Raw genomic sequence first — 16,489 nt, forward strand, 5'->3', positions numbered from 1 at the left:
TAATTCAGTTGGGTTTTTTGGGTTTTGTTTTGTTTTGGGGGGGGGGGGGGGGTTTACCATTGACTGCAATCCATATTCAATGGTTTGCCTTGACTTGAGGGTAATGAAACATTTTCTAATCATGGGAAACACGGTCAGCTGTACAGTAGAAAACTGAAGAGAATTGGAGATGTTGACCCCTTGACCTTTGTCCTTAGGAGGTGACCCGCACTCTGCCGCCCTCTGGAGGTGTGGAAGAAACATCTGGAGCGAGAGAGAGAAGGAGAAGGGGAAGGAAGGAAAGAAGGAATATGATAAATGTATGATATATGTATGGTATTTGTATATGTTATCACAAGATCTTTTTCTGGTTATAACAAGATATTTTCATGTTATAATGACTTGATGTTACAATGATCTTTTTTCATTATTATGACATACCAACATATTTCTCGTGATAAAAACTGTGTCGTTATAAGTTATAACATATATAAGGTACTTTTCTTGTTATAACGAAATAAATTGGTATGTAGTAATAACAAGGAAAATTTCTCATTATAACCAGATATTAAGCCGTTTTCTTTCCCCACTGTGGCAGCAATACACTGCTCTACATTTGTTATACATTGCATATAGTGTGATATTTCTAGAATGTTTCGTTTTTCATACTGCATATATTTCACATTTTTGGTATATTTTGGTATCGTACATTCCTTTTTTCTTTGTCTCAGTATGTTGTGTTTGTGTTTTTGTAATCCAACTTTTTTCTCATACTGTTTTTACATTTTTCTTTTACATGCTCTGGTGTTGAAATTGTTGGTTTGCTCTTTATTCTGTTTTTCTTCGCTGTATCCCGTTACTATCTGACCTATCAATAACATTTCATGCCATTTCCCTCCTCCAATCATGTCAGTCATTTTGGGATACAGCACCAAGAAAGCAAGAGATTTACAGTCCAGTGTGCCATATATGTGTGTTTGCATGTACACTGTAAAGAGAGAAAAGTGAGGAAAAACGAAGCCACCTTTGCCAGGAGAAACGGTCCGACCACGTTGGTCTCGTACACCTGCATCATGTCTGCTTTGCCGGTGTGAGATAGCGTTGCCGGTGAGGCCGGTCTGTTGATAGCAGCGTTGTTGATGAGGAGATTCAAACCTCCGGCCCCGACCCGCTCGCCCACTGTCTGCACGGCAGCCGAGATACTGGCCTCGTCCGATGTGTCTGCGGATATGAACGCGTGAATATAAACGAACACGAATCTGTTCGCGAACGTGTTAAATGTCAGTTTTCAGTCTGTTTTCGTGGCCTCATTCAAATTAATGGGAAGTAAAAAATCTGAATGCTACAAACTCGTCCAGCTGCATCTGATCTTGATGATTAGTTTACATTCTGGTTTTCATGGTGGTGAAGAGCCAAATAACCCCCATGTTAAAACTAAATGGAATATTGCTTTAAATTCCCAACAAATCTACAAATGACATGAAACTACAGTATGTCCTATTTGTCAGCGATGGAGTTCTCAGATCATAATGAGACGAAAATGACAGAATTCACAATCAACACACACTGGACTTCATCAAGCTATCGTACGATCAAGTCTGATCTTAAAGCGGACCTCAAAACTCGGCATTTATCTCTTCCAGCGTTGTCGTAGCCCTACGATCTTTCTCATGTCTCCTGGGAAAACGTGTACGCTCTTTTCAAAGAACTCGATGTGTTGCGCATGGAAAACTATTGGAATTGCTGGCATTGTAGGCTGCCACAGGCCTTTGGTGTCAACTAATAATAGTGATAATAATAATTACTATCAGACCGTTTCTTTCTGACCTGAGAATGAACATGGCACGGCTAGGATAGGAAACGGGCGTCTTCGTAGAATTGCGAGACAAACCTCCTGGAGGCTCCTTTTGTCAGCTGAAACACATGTTGACAGATAACGCAATTGCTTGCCAAATTTTGGTTTTATGACAGCCTTTAGTCATACTTTTAAGACAAATAAAACTCTCTTGGGGCGGCAACCTCTGCAACCAATACGTCAACTTCTGCTTCGCTAAATCTCTGCTTTTTGGATCTTTGGCTATGTTCCAGTCTGTAGCGTGCATGCAGGGTATGCGAATTTCCTTTTTGTAGGCCAAGAGTCATCACACGGGCATAATTTTGGGTGTCATACGTAAATGATCAGGATGTCATTTGCATTCATTTCGGTGGCATGAGAACGTTTCACAAGTCTTAGGATCTTTGTCACGGTTTAACACGATAGCTTGTTGAATGAGGGCCAGCACGTTTTTTTTGCTAGGAATATTAAAATGACAATGTTCTTGGTTCTCTTAAATCTGCAATTTCATTGTATTTGATTACACAGTACAGTTGAATTGGCCTTTACATGATGATCTGAAAAGTTCATGATGTTTTCCTTCCTTCTGAAGTTAGTTAATGCTTATTAAGCATTAACTAACCCTTAACTTAGTGACCCTTATTGTAAAGTGTTACCGTGAATTATAGTCTCACAGAACACAAATATCTGATGATCCACAAATGGAAAATATGTCTTGCCAAAAGATGCATGTATTCCAATGCCATTTAATATTCATTTAAACATCTGTTTGCAAGTCACAAGTGAAAAAAAAGAAAGTCACAAGTTTTTTTTTTTAAGTCCCAAAATCTTCTTCATAGAAAAACTTGGTGTTTTGTATTAAAACAGTACATGCAAATGCCTGCACTATGCTACATACAATTGTCCAAATTCATATATAGTTTGTTTAGATCAAATCACTTCAATTCATGTGGTTATGGAAATGCTAATTTACACCTCCGTCTCATGTTTTTCACACTTTTTGTAAATTCTAATATATTGTTGTTCCTGATGCGGATCCTATTCCAAGTTGCCTAACTCAGTGGTTCTCAACGTGGGGTCCGGGGACCACCAGGGGTCCTTGAGGGGGTTCCAGGGGGTCCCCAGCAAACTGATGAATTGTTAAACTTCACCATTATTTCATTTACAAGAAGTTAACACAACTAGAGAATGTAGAAGAATGATTATTTTGGTCATACTTTCACTACCTACAATACAGATAGTCATGGAATCCTGGACAAAATCATATCTAATGATAAAACATATTCTCAGATTTGGGTTTAAGAGACAAAATGTCATCCAATGGGGGGTCCGTGGCTCTAATGTGGACTAAATTAGGGGTTCTTGATATGAAAAAGGCTGACAAATTGGATGTCATTAAAGTCTATCCATTGTTCTTCCAAATGACTATGGCAGTGCATTTAATTGATTGCTTTGAATTCTGCACCATGGCAACATGTAACGCCCGGTTTGAACAATCACCAATTTCATCCTCCCTCCTCTGTGTTCCCATCAGTCACTCTGCTTGGGATATCGCGAAAGTGTCACAAAAAAAAATTGAAAAATCGTGTCCATGTACACGAATCAATAGATGAAATTTTGTGACTATTTCACGAACTGCCGTGAGACCGGGTTGTGTGTGCAGGGCATGAGACTCCCAAGAAAGGTGCAACCACCGACAAAAAGTAAATGATTAACACTAGCACCGGGATGTTCAGCCAAATGCCTTTGCAATGAAAACACACCTGCTTAATGAGTCACAAACAGCACATTTCCTCATCTTAACATGTTGATTTGATCAGTGACAAGAATTTTTTTTGCCATTCGACCCTTCGTGGAAGTTTAATGGAAATGCCCATTTTAATTCTGGGAGGGTAGCTTTGCTGTAACTGTATCTACAATGTAAAATATTGCAGTGTATACACGGGTGTGTCGTGTTTACCTAGTTGGACCACAGTGATCTGTAAAGGATGCCGACTGGCCAGCTCTCTCAGGGCCTGATGGGAACGAGAGAGGAGGAGGGAGGAAGGCGGAATGAAAGGAAGAGAAGAAAAGAGAATGGATATTAAATTAGCTAAAGATTAAGGCTGATAATATCCAGTGAGTTATCATGTACAGTATCAACCTTAAATTCAATTAAAGCTCTATCTATCTATCTATACATCAACATAGCATAACATTTACCATTAGAAGCTGTTGTAACAATGCATTGGCACCATCTGGGATTGCGTCAAAAACCGCAGCATGGCAGTGACGGGAAACCAATGTTCAGCAAGAAATTCTTCATGAGTACATTTACCAACACACAGGATGTGATGTAAGAATTCCAGACTCTGCGGTCATAAATGGACCATCAGACAGTGCGGTTATGTCACTTGGGTGATCAAGTGGTTTCCTCCCATCACACATTTTTTTGTTGAATTAGGCCCAAAAAACTCATGACTAAATACAGCTAAAGTCCCTTCCACTACCCTGTACCTGCACCCAGACAGAGACAGAGGTGTGACCAAGTCAGCTTTGCTCGAGTCCCAAGTCAGTCGAAAGTCTTTAGGCACAAGTCCCAAGTCAAGTCTCAAGTCTAAATATAGAACAGCAAGTCAAGTCAGAACAAATCAAGAGTCCAGTATCAATTTAATATCTTAAAGAAAACTAAATATCTAGGACTTTTCAATGCAATATGGTTTTAATAGGATAAAAACTTGGTAAGAGCATCATGAGTTTGATTTCTAGAATCAGTTTCCACTTCAATACATTCAATCATCCCATACAAATTCAGAAAAACAGAATTTAAATTCATTCGTCTGCTGGAACAAATCTCAAGTCCCAAGTCACGCATCAAGTCAAGTCTCAAGCAATTCAAACTGGGGCACGAGTCCAAGTCATGTGACTCAAGTCTCCACCTCTGCCACTATGAGTGGGATTGTCTTCCAGTAAAAGATCATTTGCATCATGATAGAAATGTTTTGTCACAGGTTGCCGATCATTCAGAATAGTTTATTAATTTGATTTTACTTTGCCATACTTTGAACATAAAGTATACTTTCAAAATATTCTCTATCTATCTATCTATCTATCTATCTATCTGTATCGTATGTCCATCTACTCAGCTACTTCCATTACATTGTCACTTACCTGTATCTTAACAATAGGGAAAATGCAATCACTAAACCAAGAGAATCTGGAATTTATTACATTTAATACATCAACTTGTTTTATTACAAGATACAATGAAAAATCAATTACGCATTAATGCAATGATAAGAAATGATGCGATCGGAATGTTGAGAAACTGTTATCCTCTTGTTCCTCGCATATCAACAGTGTAATTACTGGAAAGGACAAGCTGCGTAACAGGCATGTAAATGCAGGCGTGAATTGGAAGACACAGGAGCAGAACTAGTTTGATAAACTTTTGCTGGCGTCAGAGCCAACTGCTGCATTGTGAATTGACGTTTCTTTCCTTTGTTGCATAACTTCTCCCACCCCTCCAGACCGGAACGGCCTATTCCCCAGAGCCGGCTCTCCTCAGCAGGTCGTACTGCCAAGCATTTGATCCGTCCACTGCTCTATTTACTGTACTACAAACTGCCAATGCACTTTGCACTCCTTTGTATCACTGTCACCTTTGTATCACTGTCACTGTTTATACTACTTATTACATGCATTTCACTATAGATCCTAAAAAACAAACATGTTGCATTATACTCCATACACATCACACTCTTGACTTAGACACGAAGAGCCTTTCCCTATTACGAAAAAACTGTTATATGTATTTATTCTATGTGGGCTACTCACACTGTAATGTCCCCATTCAAATTAATACTGAGTTAATTATTACTCAGTTGTGTGATTGGTGGACAGGTCCCGCTTATCAAGCCTACATTTTATTTTTATTTTATCTTAACAAAGTTAATACAAAAAAATATAAAAATGACACTAGCAAACAAAATGTTGGTGTTTTGTCAGTTATAGATTAGGTAGGTCATCAATGTTTATAGATGTCGATGCACCATTTAGTAATAATGTGAATGGGGACATTTTAACAGTGTGCAGTGAGTGAGTATATAGAATAAATACATACTGTATAACAGTTGTTTAGTAATGGGGAAATGTTCTGAGTGTCTAGAGCAGTGGTTCTCAACGTGGGGTCCGCGGACCACCAGGGGTCCTTGAGGGAGTTCCAGGGGGTCCCCAGCAAGTTTATGGATTGTTAAACTTCAGCATTAATTCATTTATAAGAAGTTAACACAATTAGAGAATGTAGAAGAATGACTGATTTGATCATAGTTTCTCTGTTATCTCTCTACCTACAATATAGATAGTCATGGAATTCTGGAAAAAAGCATATCGACAATAAAAACATTCTCAAATTTGAGTCTGAGAGACAAAATCTCATCAAATGGGGGGTCTGTGGCTCTAAAGTGGACTAAATTAGGGTCCTTGATATGAAAAAGGTTGAGAATCACTGGTTTGGGGAAAGTCAGTGTGTGATATGTGTATGGGAATGTCACATGTTTATTTTTTTTTTCAGGTTTTTAGTGGGTCACAGTGACACAAAGGAGTGCAAAGTGCATTGGCAGTTTGTAGTAAATAGAGCAGTGGACGGATCAAACGATTGGCAGTGTGACCTGTTGAAGAGAGACGGCTCTGGGGAATAGGCCATTCAAAGGAGAGAGATGTTAATTCACAATGTAGCAGTTGGCTCTGAAGCCGGGACAAGTTCATCAAACTAGTTCTGCTCCTGTGTCTTCCAGTTCACACCCGCATTTACATGCCTGTTACGCAGCTTGTCCTTTTCAGTCCTTACACTGTTGATATTGCGTGAGCTTAGAATTATAAGGTTCTATCTGCCTTCGGTATAGTTCTGAGATATTGAGCTTCAAAGTTTTCAGCATCCATTGAGTTAAATGGAGATGGGTCCTTTTGTTTAAGAAATTATCTCAAAAATCATTATTTTCAAAAAGATAACACCACACGAGTGATGCTAACTTAAATCTACTTCTAGGCTAAAGAAACACAATTCCAAGTTAGCTATAGTTACTAGGCTACATGAGGGATTTACTTCCTCCTGTGATTGGCCGATCCACTGCAAAGATTTCCATGTGCAACAGATCGGCTACTGTACTAGGGTGGAGCCAAGGCATTTGTGAATCGGAAGCAAAACAAAAGGGACAAGAGACACAAATGACTGATGGTCCACAAATATACATTTAACAATTTATGTGCCGAATTGTGCTTGGAAAAATATGCGGTCCCAAAAGAATAAATATATATGTATTTGTGAAAATGAAAACACTTTATTTTTCCCCCACTTCAGGAGAACCAAGGTTATTTGTGTATCGGGATACACAAATAGCTGATGATCCACAAATGCAATTTTGACTGGAAAATGCGTTTTAGCAAAAGATGCATTTACTCCACGGCATCTTGCTGCTAAGGAGCAGTCCAAATGGGTTTTATCAATATATCTCCAAAAAAGCCAGTCTGTGAAAATGATATGTCCACAAACCAACGCCTTAATTGTGTTACATATTTGTGAATTGTCTGCGAGTGTACATGTTCATTGTTTATTTGTGGAATTTACGTCCCAAAATACACTCCGTACTGAAATCGCTGCCAAAGGTGCTTCTACAGACTGACTCAAAGGATTGAACACTTACATATTTCTGTATTTCATTACGTTCTTGGTGCTGTTTGTTTGTTTGTCTGTCTGTCTGTCTGTCTGTCAACAGGATTACGGAAAAACTACAGGCCCGATTTTCATGCAACTTCGGGGAAGGGTGTAGCATGGGCCGAGGAAGAACCCATTAGATTTTGGAGCGGATCCGGATCCGACTCACGAACAAGCAACAATAGCACGAACCTTGCCGGAGGTCTGCGCTCTCCTAGTGCCCTTCTAGTTTTCTATGAATTTGCAAAGAATTCTGAAAACATATTTTGACAAAATCCAAATTGAATTCACTTTAAATTCAGACTGCAACACTATAAAAAAAAGGAGAAAAACGAAATATTGGCACCCGCCCAAGTAATCTTTGAGTCACTGATATTGATCAACAACCTTATCTACCCCCCCCCTATATTGCAGTCGTTTGTGCCACGGGGCAGCAAAAACCAAAAACTCACTGCACCTTTTCACGTCGGTCCTTAACCCATGCTCCTTAGAAAAAGCCTCAAATGAAGTCATGTTCCGTCTTCCTCTTTGTGCTCCAGCTGTCAAACCAGTTGACAACGTGTGCGCGGGGAGGAGTGGCGGGGGGGGGAGAGAGAGAGAGCACTGTGAGAAACATGAGAGCGTCTGATTTCGAAGTGTCTCACCTTGGCCCCCGCTCCCTCGGGCTCCCTGCAGCAGGCGTAGACACGGTCCCGCTCCCCCGCGTTCTCCGCCAGGTGCTTCACCAGCTCCAAGCCGATGCCTCTGTTGGTCCCGGTCACCAGAATGTTGCCTCCCAGTTGCGCTGACATACTCACGACTCAAAGGTCCTGGACCAGACTGCCTGCTTGCTCTGCGAGTCGAGAGGGTTGCCTAGCCCTGCCTGCGTCACAACTTGTATAGATATACGCTCCACAGAGGTTTGCACAGGAAGGAGTGACTAAGCCCAAACCCTCCAAAAGCCTGTGCTTTACCTCCATCTGTACTTTGACACCTATCCCACACACAGGTTTGTCCTGCTTTCGCCTCGCGGACATCTGTCAATCCAGCCAGGCAGATATTCATTTGTATACGTCATATGAAAGCTCTTCTTCTTGGGGAAATAGGGAGTAACAGGTTACACCATAGGAGGGGATAGTATTCATGGTACAAATAACTGGTATTTGCACTAATATCTCATATGTGATCAAACAGGTATGCCGCTTTGTTTCAACCCTTCCCTACTATTAAATTCACACAATTTTTTTTTAATCCAAATTCTTGTAGAAGTGGTGTGTGTGTGTGTGTTTATGTGTCTGTATGTGGTGGGAATGTCTGTATTTTATGCAGAAGTCCATATCTCACTTCCACATGCAGGATCTATGTATTTTCTTTGCACTGAAGACTCATTTTTCAGTTTCAGTTTTTATCCAAATTCTTATAGAGGTGTGTGTATGTGTGTGTGTGTGTGTGTGTGTGATGGAATGTCTGAAAAATATTCATATGCAGTCAAAACAATTTACTGATGTTATTCACAGGCCATAACAGTGAGCTCTTTTTTTTGCCGTTATATTTTTTCATACGGCTTAGCGATACGTTGAGTATAAGAGAAGAGAATATGATGAGATTCTTCATCTTTGTTGTGACACGGTGCGTGACATCGTGTCACAACAAAGACCACGTGGGTAAAGTGCATGGTTAACCACTGCCGCTGTCGGGAAGAAAAAGAAGTTGCTGTAACCTTAAACTTCCTCAATACACAATCATAAAACGACTTCTCCTTTCCTAGCATGTTAGTCCAGACCATATGTCTTATGAAGTAACAAAGGCAGCAAAGAAACTGGTGACAAAAGCTTAGTGTGCTAAACGAAAGGGCAAATTTACTCTGGCCCTTGAACCTGAATACATTATCTATTACAAGAGAGGCTACTAGACCACTGATTATGCTATAACAGTCACAAAGTGAGGGTTACTTGTTCTTTATACCATGGTCTGGGTGAATACTCGATTCTGATTGGCTGCAGGGTGTCCATTAATTCCTGATAACGGACACCTACTAAGTAGTTCCAGTGAAACTGTCTGTTCACCGTTCTAAATTAATGCGCTGGCTACGTAGTATCAGCCTGTATCTAAAATGAGTAACCATAGCAACAGGAACGCAGTCAAAGCCTCCGTTTACTCCGTTCATTTGTTCGTGAAAATCTTGATATTGATTTGGGGACAATGACATGGCTGGATAGCTAGCTAGTCTTAAACATACTGTCAAATTATATTTACTGTTTGAGCTGAGCAGACTAGAAATATCTCCTGCTGCCAAGTCCTATCTAAGGTTCGTCCTATTTACTGGAGCAGTGAACAACGTTTCCATTGCATAAGAACCTTATGGGATGGTAATGATTGTTCCAGGTATTAGTCAAACCCTCAGGTGTTACCAGGGAAACTGAGTTATGGCTTGTGAAAAACTTGACATTTTGATTACAAAATGCATGAAAATATAAATTAATGCTCTTAATTTTTTTTTCTTTGGCAAGTGACCATGGTATAAGCGGGATAATGCCCTTCGAGATGTCTCTGCTAACCAAGTTAGGAGAGCTCTCCAGCTTCCAGAAAAGTATTCTCAAGATTTACATGGATACATATTACGCAATGTGTAAACAGTATTTTATGCATAAGTCCATATCTCACTTCTAAATGCAGGATCTTTCTATTTTCTTGTAGAGGTGTGTGTGTGTGTGTGGTGGTGGTGGAATGTCTGAAAAATATTCATATACAGTCAAAATGATTTATTGATTTTATTCATACTGAAGCACAGGTCTTGGGACAGTGAGCTAAAGTTGGTCTTTTTTTTTGCTGTTATATTTTTTCATATGGCTTAACTTTTTGTCTTACACTCTTCTTTTTGATGAGTATGAGAGGATCAGATGAGTCAAACAGCTGAAAGGACTAACCTAGGTCAGTGGCCTTCTGTGCATGTGAAGTTGAGAGATCAGATGCTTCAGGAATGCAATGCGCAAGATGCTTTGACTCCAGCTCCTCTCTGACGTTGAGTGGGATGGATCCTGGCCCAGGGATGATTCTTCTCTGTCACATCATTTCATCAGACAGAATATATGTGTAAGTATGTGGTTAACCGCTACTGCTGTCTGGAAAAAATATGAAGCGGCTAACAGCATTGTTGCACTTCTCCTTTCCTAGAATGTTAGTCAAAACTAGTATGTCTTATGACCTGTTTACATGCAACAAAGGCAATAATGAAAGTGATAACAAAAGCTTAGTGTGACAAGCCTAAGGGCAAATTTCTCAGGCTTTGTAGTCTTGGTAGTTTGGGGAAAATCTCGATGAAAACTCTACTATTGCATTTTAATACCACCGGATCATTTGAAACACTGAGTTAACAGTCAGTTTCACAGTTTCCCATTCATTCTGACCGGCAGTTTTGAATGCAAACAGTGGAAAAAAAGTTAAAAAAGTTAAAGTGTATTACTTTAAAATGTCAAGGTAACACTTTACAATAAGGGTACATTAATTAAGGGTTAGTTAATGCTTAAAAAGCATTAACTAACCCTTAATTAACAGTTAATGTGTAATTTACTAATAGTGTTCACGTTAACTAAGGTATTAATTTATACATTATTTAATAGTTTATAAAGATGACTATTAAATAATGTATAAATTAATACCTTAGTTAACATGAACACCATTAGTAAATGATTACCAGACACATTAGTTAACGGCTAATTAATTTTTCAGTGGGGAATCTGTAAAATGAGAAATGTTTGTCTGAAAGAAATTCAAAATGGCCACCGTGGGAAGGTCTTTTCTTCAAAACCCACAATACCGCCTAGCATGTGGAATATGTCACTGCACAGGAAAACCAGTTTAGGCGTGGTCACAGTATGCACAGGGGGAGCGGCTATCATATCGGCCTGTTTACATAGAGTCTAAGTGAAGTATTACACAGTTTAAATCAGGAAGACTACCTAAATCATTCATTCCAACCCGGTCTCACGGCAGTTCGTGAAATAGTCACGAAATTTTATCTATTGATTCGTGTAAATGGACACGATTTTTCAATTTTTTTATCGTGACACTCAGCACGACTTTCAAACTAATGTATTTCAATTGGAAGTATCTTTCGTGCCCGCAATGTTTTTTTTTTCTGTCAGTCGGACAGTCAGTCAGACTCAGGAAGTAGTGTGACACTGAAATAAAACGGTGGCCACCAAGGGTGTTGTGGACAGGGTGGTGGATGGGTGTATATGTTTGCTTTCAATGCCAACGACGGGGTTTGAATCCCAGTGTGTTCAAAGTACATTTCAACCGTAAGCCTCATTTACATTTTTTACAAATATTTTTCTTATTTAACCATGACCAAACCATTTCTCTAACCTTAACCAAGTTGTTTTAGTTGCCTAACCATAACCGTAACACAAGTAACAAGTTGTTTTATTTGCTAAAACTTACATTTTCAAATTCGTAATTCAGGTGGTGGTGGAGGCACGTTTTTTTAGGTCGTGTTCATTTCATGAAAAAAATGGCAAAATCGTGTCCATCTACACGAATCAATAGATTAAATTTCGTGAGACCGTGTTGTTCATTCATTCATGCTTTCTCTTTACCCAATCAGAGTTGGCGAACACTTTCCCTCTTTTTCCAGAGAACCAATCAGACACGCCAACCCCAGACACTGCAACATTTTATATTGTTTATCAATATTTTATTTTGTATAATAAGTAGGCTATTGATATATTTATCAATATTATATTTTAAAATTTTCCCGTGAAATGATAAATACTGAGAACAAGAGTTAATAGAAGTAGTTAGAGCTAGAGCGCCTCGTATAGCCTAGGACTCGTAGTTATGAATAAGTAATGAGCAAGAAAATCGTACTGTAGCCTATTTGTTATAGCCTCTCTGATGTAGGTCTATACTCTAAATAAAAGCTACAGGTATGTCCATTCCAGGTCTGTCCCTAAAGAACCGCTTGCGCAGCTGTTCGAGAACAATATTGGACTTTTTACACCGGCTGGGGTTGAGATTTCAAATTGAAATTTCTCAAACACTGGGAAAAAAAACACTGCGAGTACAGCAGGCTACAGCGCACTGATAGAATTGCGCTTCTGTATTTCCATGGAATATCCAAACATGAATATCGACAGCTACTCGACATAAACAGACTTTTTTTCAGACAAGCCGTGCCAAAGAACCGCTTCAGAGAAATCCTGTGAGAGTGTCGACTGTCGGTCGGAGGAACAGAGGAGAGCGAGACGGGTGTTGCGTAATCACGTTCCCAAAAGGATTTAATGGACAGAGCTCATTATGGGTATAAGTATTTGACATTAAACCAACTAGTGCAGTGCCCGTTCAAAATAGGCGTAGGCTATCAGTCGCTTGCTTCGAGCCCCGCTGCTGCACTGTTCGCTCGTTTATTCAAAGTTTATGAATTAATACTGAACGTGTCGCGTGTCCGATCCGACACCGCACGCCCTCGGGTCCCCAGCAACACACCCACCGAGTGTGAAGCAGATCGGACGAACGGTTCTCGAGATATGCGAAGGACACACAGACAGACAGAGATTCCTTGCTCTATAGTATGATGTTATTCATGCTGGTTATTTCCTTTTATTGTATACGATATATACGGTAACATAGGCTATAGGAAATATGAGATGAGTGCGTAGGCCTACGTAAAGGCACATTCCAATAATTCCGTTCAGTAAATTCAGATGAACAATCCTGTCATGTTTTTTATAGTTTGTTACCGTTTATCATTTAATTAGTAAGTGCTTTTGGCGCTGTGCCTGTAATATTTCATATAATAAAGTATACAATAAAACGTCAACAAACTGTGCGTAAACCTGGTTTTATAAATCTGATTATTTTTGTCCATACGTACTTCTCCTATTTTATGCACACTTAAACTTTTGGTGCGGAATCCACGCTTTAGAAATGAGGACCCTTGTCACAATCTATCATTCTCTCTTTTATATACTGTATCTTACTCTGTTTATTATTATAGGCCATATGTTTTAAATGTGCATGTAGATTTTTTGTTTGAAGCAAAATGCCAGCTGTGCGGTGCAGCCTGCAATTCAGTTACTCAGTTGACATATTAAAGGAACACAGGTATGTCTCTTGCTATGTGCTGTCCTTAGCTCTCTAGCTGTCAAGCTGTAGTTAGCTGCTACCAACTCAGACAGTGAGGGGGACTGCAGCCGACTGTTTGACCCAACATTATCTCGCACACGAACAGATTTAAACCTGCAATACGTGATATCTTATAACCAATCTTGAAACTAATGTGTGCTATGTGGAGATTTCATTGTGCTATAATGATATAAACCAATATCCACACAGCAGCCAGCTGTGTTGCTGTTTTCACCTCTTTTCTGTTGTCAAATTCTGGTCTGGAACGAAGCTCCTCCCAGACCATTCAGTAGCTTTTAATTTTTTTAAAACTAGCTTGTCTCCTCCCTCGCCGCGAGCGGCCCTCACCACTTCCCATTCCTGAAAAAAAATCTTGTAATAGCGGAATCGATGAAGCGAGTAAACTTGTTAAACTAGTAAACTTGGTACCTGCCTCTTCACTTGTTACTGTGGGACATGTAACCTTCAGCGGGAGAAAGTTCAACTTGTAACCAGTGACACTTCTCCGTAGGTACGTTTAGCTTAGCTATTAGCCTTTATGCTAGGTTTGTCCCGGGCCTCTGTAGTGCAGCAGCTTTGCTGTGCTTTATTTACAAATGTGTTGTGGTTTCTGTCACCCCCTAGCGGTCAGAAAATCGCTTATTGCAGCCTTAATATTACATATCATTCACAACCTAAATATTAAAATAGAATCGGTAACACTTTACAATAAGGGTACACTAAGTTAAGGGTTAGTTAATGCTTAATAAGGGTTAGTTAATGCTTATTAAGCATTAACTAACCCTTAATTAACAGTTAACTAATGTGTGATTTACTAATGGTGTTCATGTTATCTGAGGTATTAATTTATACATTATTTAATAGTTTATAAAGATGACCATTAAATAATGTATAAATTAATACCTTAGTTAACATGAACACCATTAGTAAATGATTACCAGACACATTAGTCAACAGCTAATTAAGGGTTAGGTAGTTAATGCTTAATAAGCATTAACTAACGCTTAATTAATGTACCCTTATTGTAAAGTGTTACCATAGAATCTATATGATATACAAATAAACACAAATACATACATACAGAAAAAAAAAATATATACATACAGATTTTACAGTGTACAATAAACAGTTTACCTCAGGAGATACGAAGGCAGCACAGATGGCAGGCTGTTGCTCAAGAAACCCGGAGAGCATCTCATATCCGCTGTTCCACCGGACAACATCATCTGTTATGCGCTCGTGCTGTGGAAGTGCTTCTGCAGCTGTGGTGCTCCTAAGACAGAGGAGGGAAATCCTATATATGCTCAAAACACAGAAACACAGAATGTTGGAATCCAGTCAGCTCAACAGCCAAAGTCATTTTTGATGCGTTGTCAGTAACGACTACCGGGTCTTTTTTCGGTAAGCTTCGGTAAGCACTACTTTATTTTCTTGAGACAGTTCTGGCAGATAGCGTAGTCTTTATAGAGTTTCTTTGTACCATCAGTGTTGTCGCTAACATGTCGCATGTTCTTTTCATATTCAATTGAGAATCCAAAATCGGAAAATGAAAAAACGATTTATTTTGTTATTCGTTTATGATTCTGATATCAAAAAACAAATAACAGTTTGTTTTTCGTACTTTCGATTTTATGCTCAGATCAAAAGTAGGAAATGAAAAAACGGGCAATGGGCCGAACTTGACTTTGATATTTAATTTGTCCGATTTGTGCGAACAAGTTAGCTTTCACCTTTACTCAGGTTAGAAATGAATACAGCACTTATGGCTGTATTACCTTGGTTCTCCGAGCAGTGAAAGAAGGGAATCTCCGAATGACACTGAAGAACAAACATTTTCAAATGTCAGTAGCTATCAATGGTAAATCTTACCTGGGAAACACAACTTAAACTGCTTCTAAATGCTGAAATAAAATCCTCTGTTCTTTTGCGCACACATTCCTTCCGACTAGCTTCGCCATCTGGCTTCTAATTGGCCAAGACCAATACATCAATCTAGCTAATGTTAAATGTTTAGTGGATGTTTGTAATATAACAATAGGTGCCTCTCTGTATTAATTGCGTTAATTGATTGTATCCTTTGTGTATCCATTTTACTTATTTATTTAGCGCAATGAGTACATGGTTGTATTCTTCCTTTCTCTGCATTCACCCATTTCTTTCCCTTCTTTTATTCCCATTTCTTTTGCACAGTGAGTGCACAGTTCCAGTTTCATTTGTCCTCGTTCTGGTAATTTTACCTATTTTTACATAATCATTCATTGATTTACTAAACAGCAAACAAAAAACAAACTATCTAATGAAGGCAAAATGACCAAAAACATAATCTTTAACAAAAACAAACAAACAAGAGAGTCAAATTGTGACAGAACATTTATGTATATCACAAATTTTGTTGCAATTCTACACTCCATGAATTCTCCCATTGGGAGGCTGTGGCTTTATACCATGACAATGCTGCCACCTAGTGGTTTGGTTGCAGTTTATATAAATTTAGAGTCCAGGGGGTTTAAGTATCTTAGTGTTTATGTCTGTAATGATTTGAATAGAATATGTGATCTCAATTATTTACCACTGAAATCTGATGTTAAGAAATGGAAGGATTTACCATTCTCTCTGATTGGGAGGTTAACATTGTGAAGATGAATGCCCTGCCAAAATATATCTACTGTTCCAGGTAATTCCTTTAAAATGCCCTTCAACTCTGTTCAACAATTGACCGTATATTATAAAAATTTGTATGGTCTTATAAAAATGTATGAATTCAATTGTCTAACTTAAAAGCCCCTATTCAAAAGGGAGGTATTCATTTTCCAGATTTCAAACTGTATTATACAGTACCTCAATTTTCCAATGTATGGTTTTGGTCCCACTCAGATGGC

At 39.0% G+C, this 16,489-nt stretch overlaps 1 protein-coding gene across 1 annotated transcript; it reads right to left on the reverse strand.

The window, feature by feature from the left end:
* Positions 1-144: 144 nt before the first annotated feature.
* On the reverse strand, positions 145-8,319 carry LOC139667871 (uncharacterized; the record flags this gene model as incomplete). The annotated part of the gene is made up of 4 exons (XM_071547346.1): positions 8,150-8,319; positions 3,774-3,828; positions 1,004-1,200; positions 145-243 (listed from the first exon to the last, which is right to left on the reverse strand). Coding segments are annotated over exons 1-4 (498 nt in total), but the record flags the coding sequence as incomplete, so codon positions are not given.
* Between the last annotated feature and the right edge of the window lie 8,170 nt (positions 8,320-16,489).

Source organism: Centroberyx affinis, unplaced genomic scaffold (assembly GCF_046629955.1).
Source record: "Centroberyx affinis isolate AG114_WGS23_722 - 3 ecotype Tasmania unplaced genomic scaffold, CSIRO-AGI_Caff_v1 ptg005839l_1, whole genome shotgun sequence".
Classification (NCBI taxonomy): domain Eukaryota; kingdom Metazoa; phylum Chordata; class Actinopteri; order Beryciformes; family Berycidae; genus Centroberyx; species Centroberyx affinis.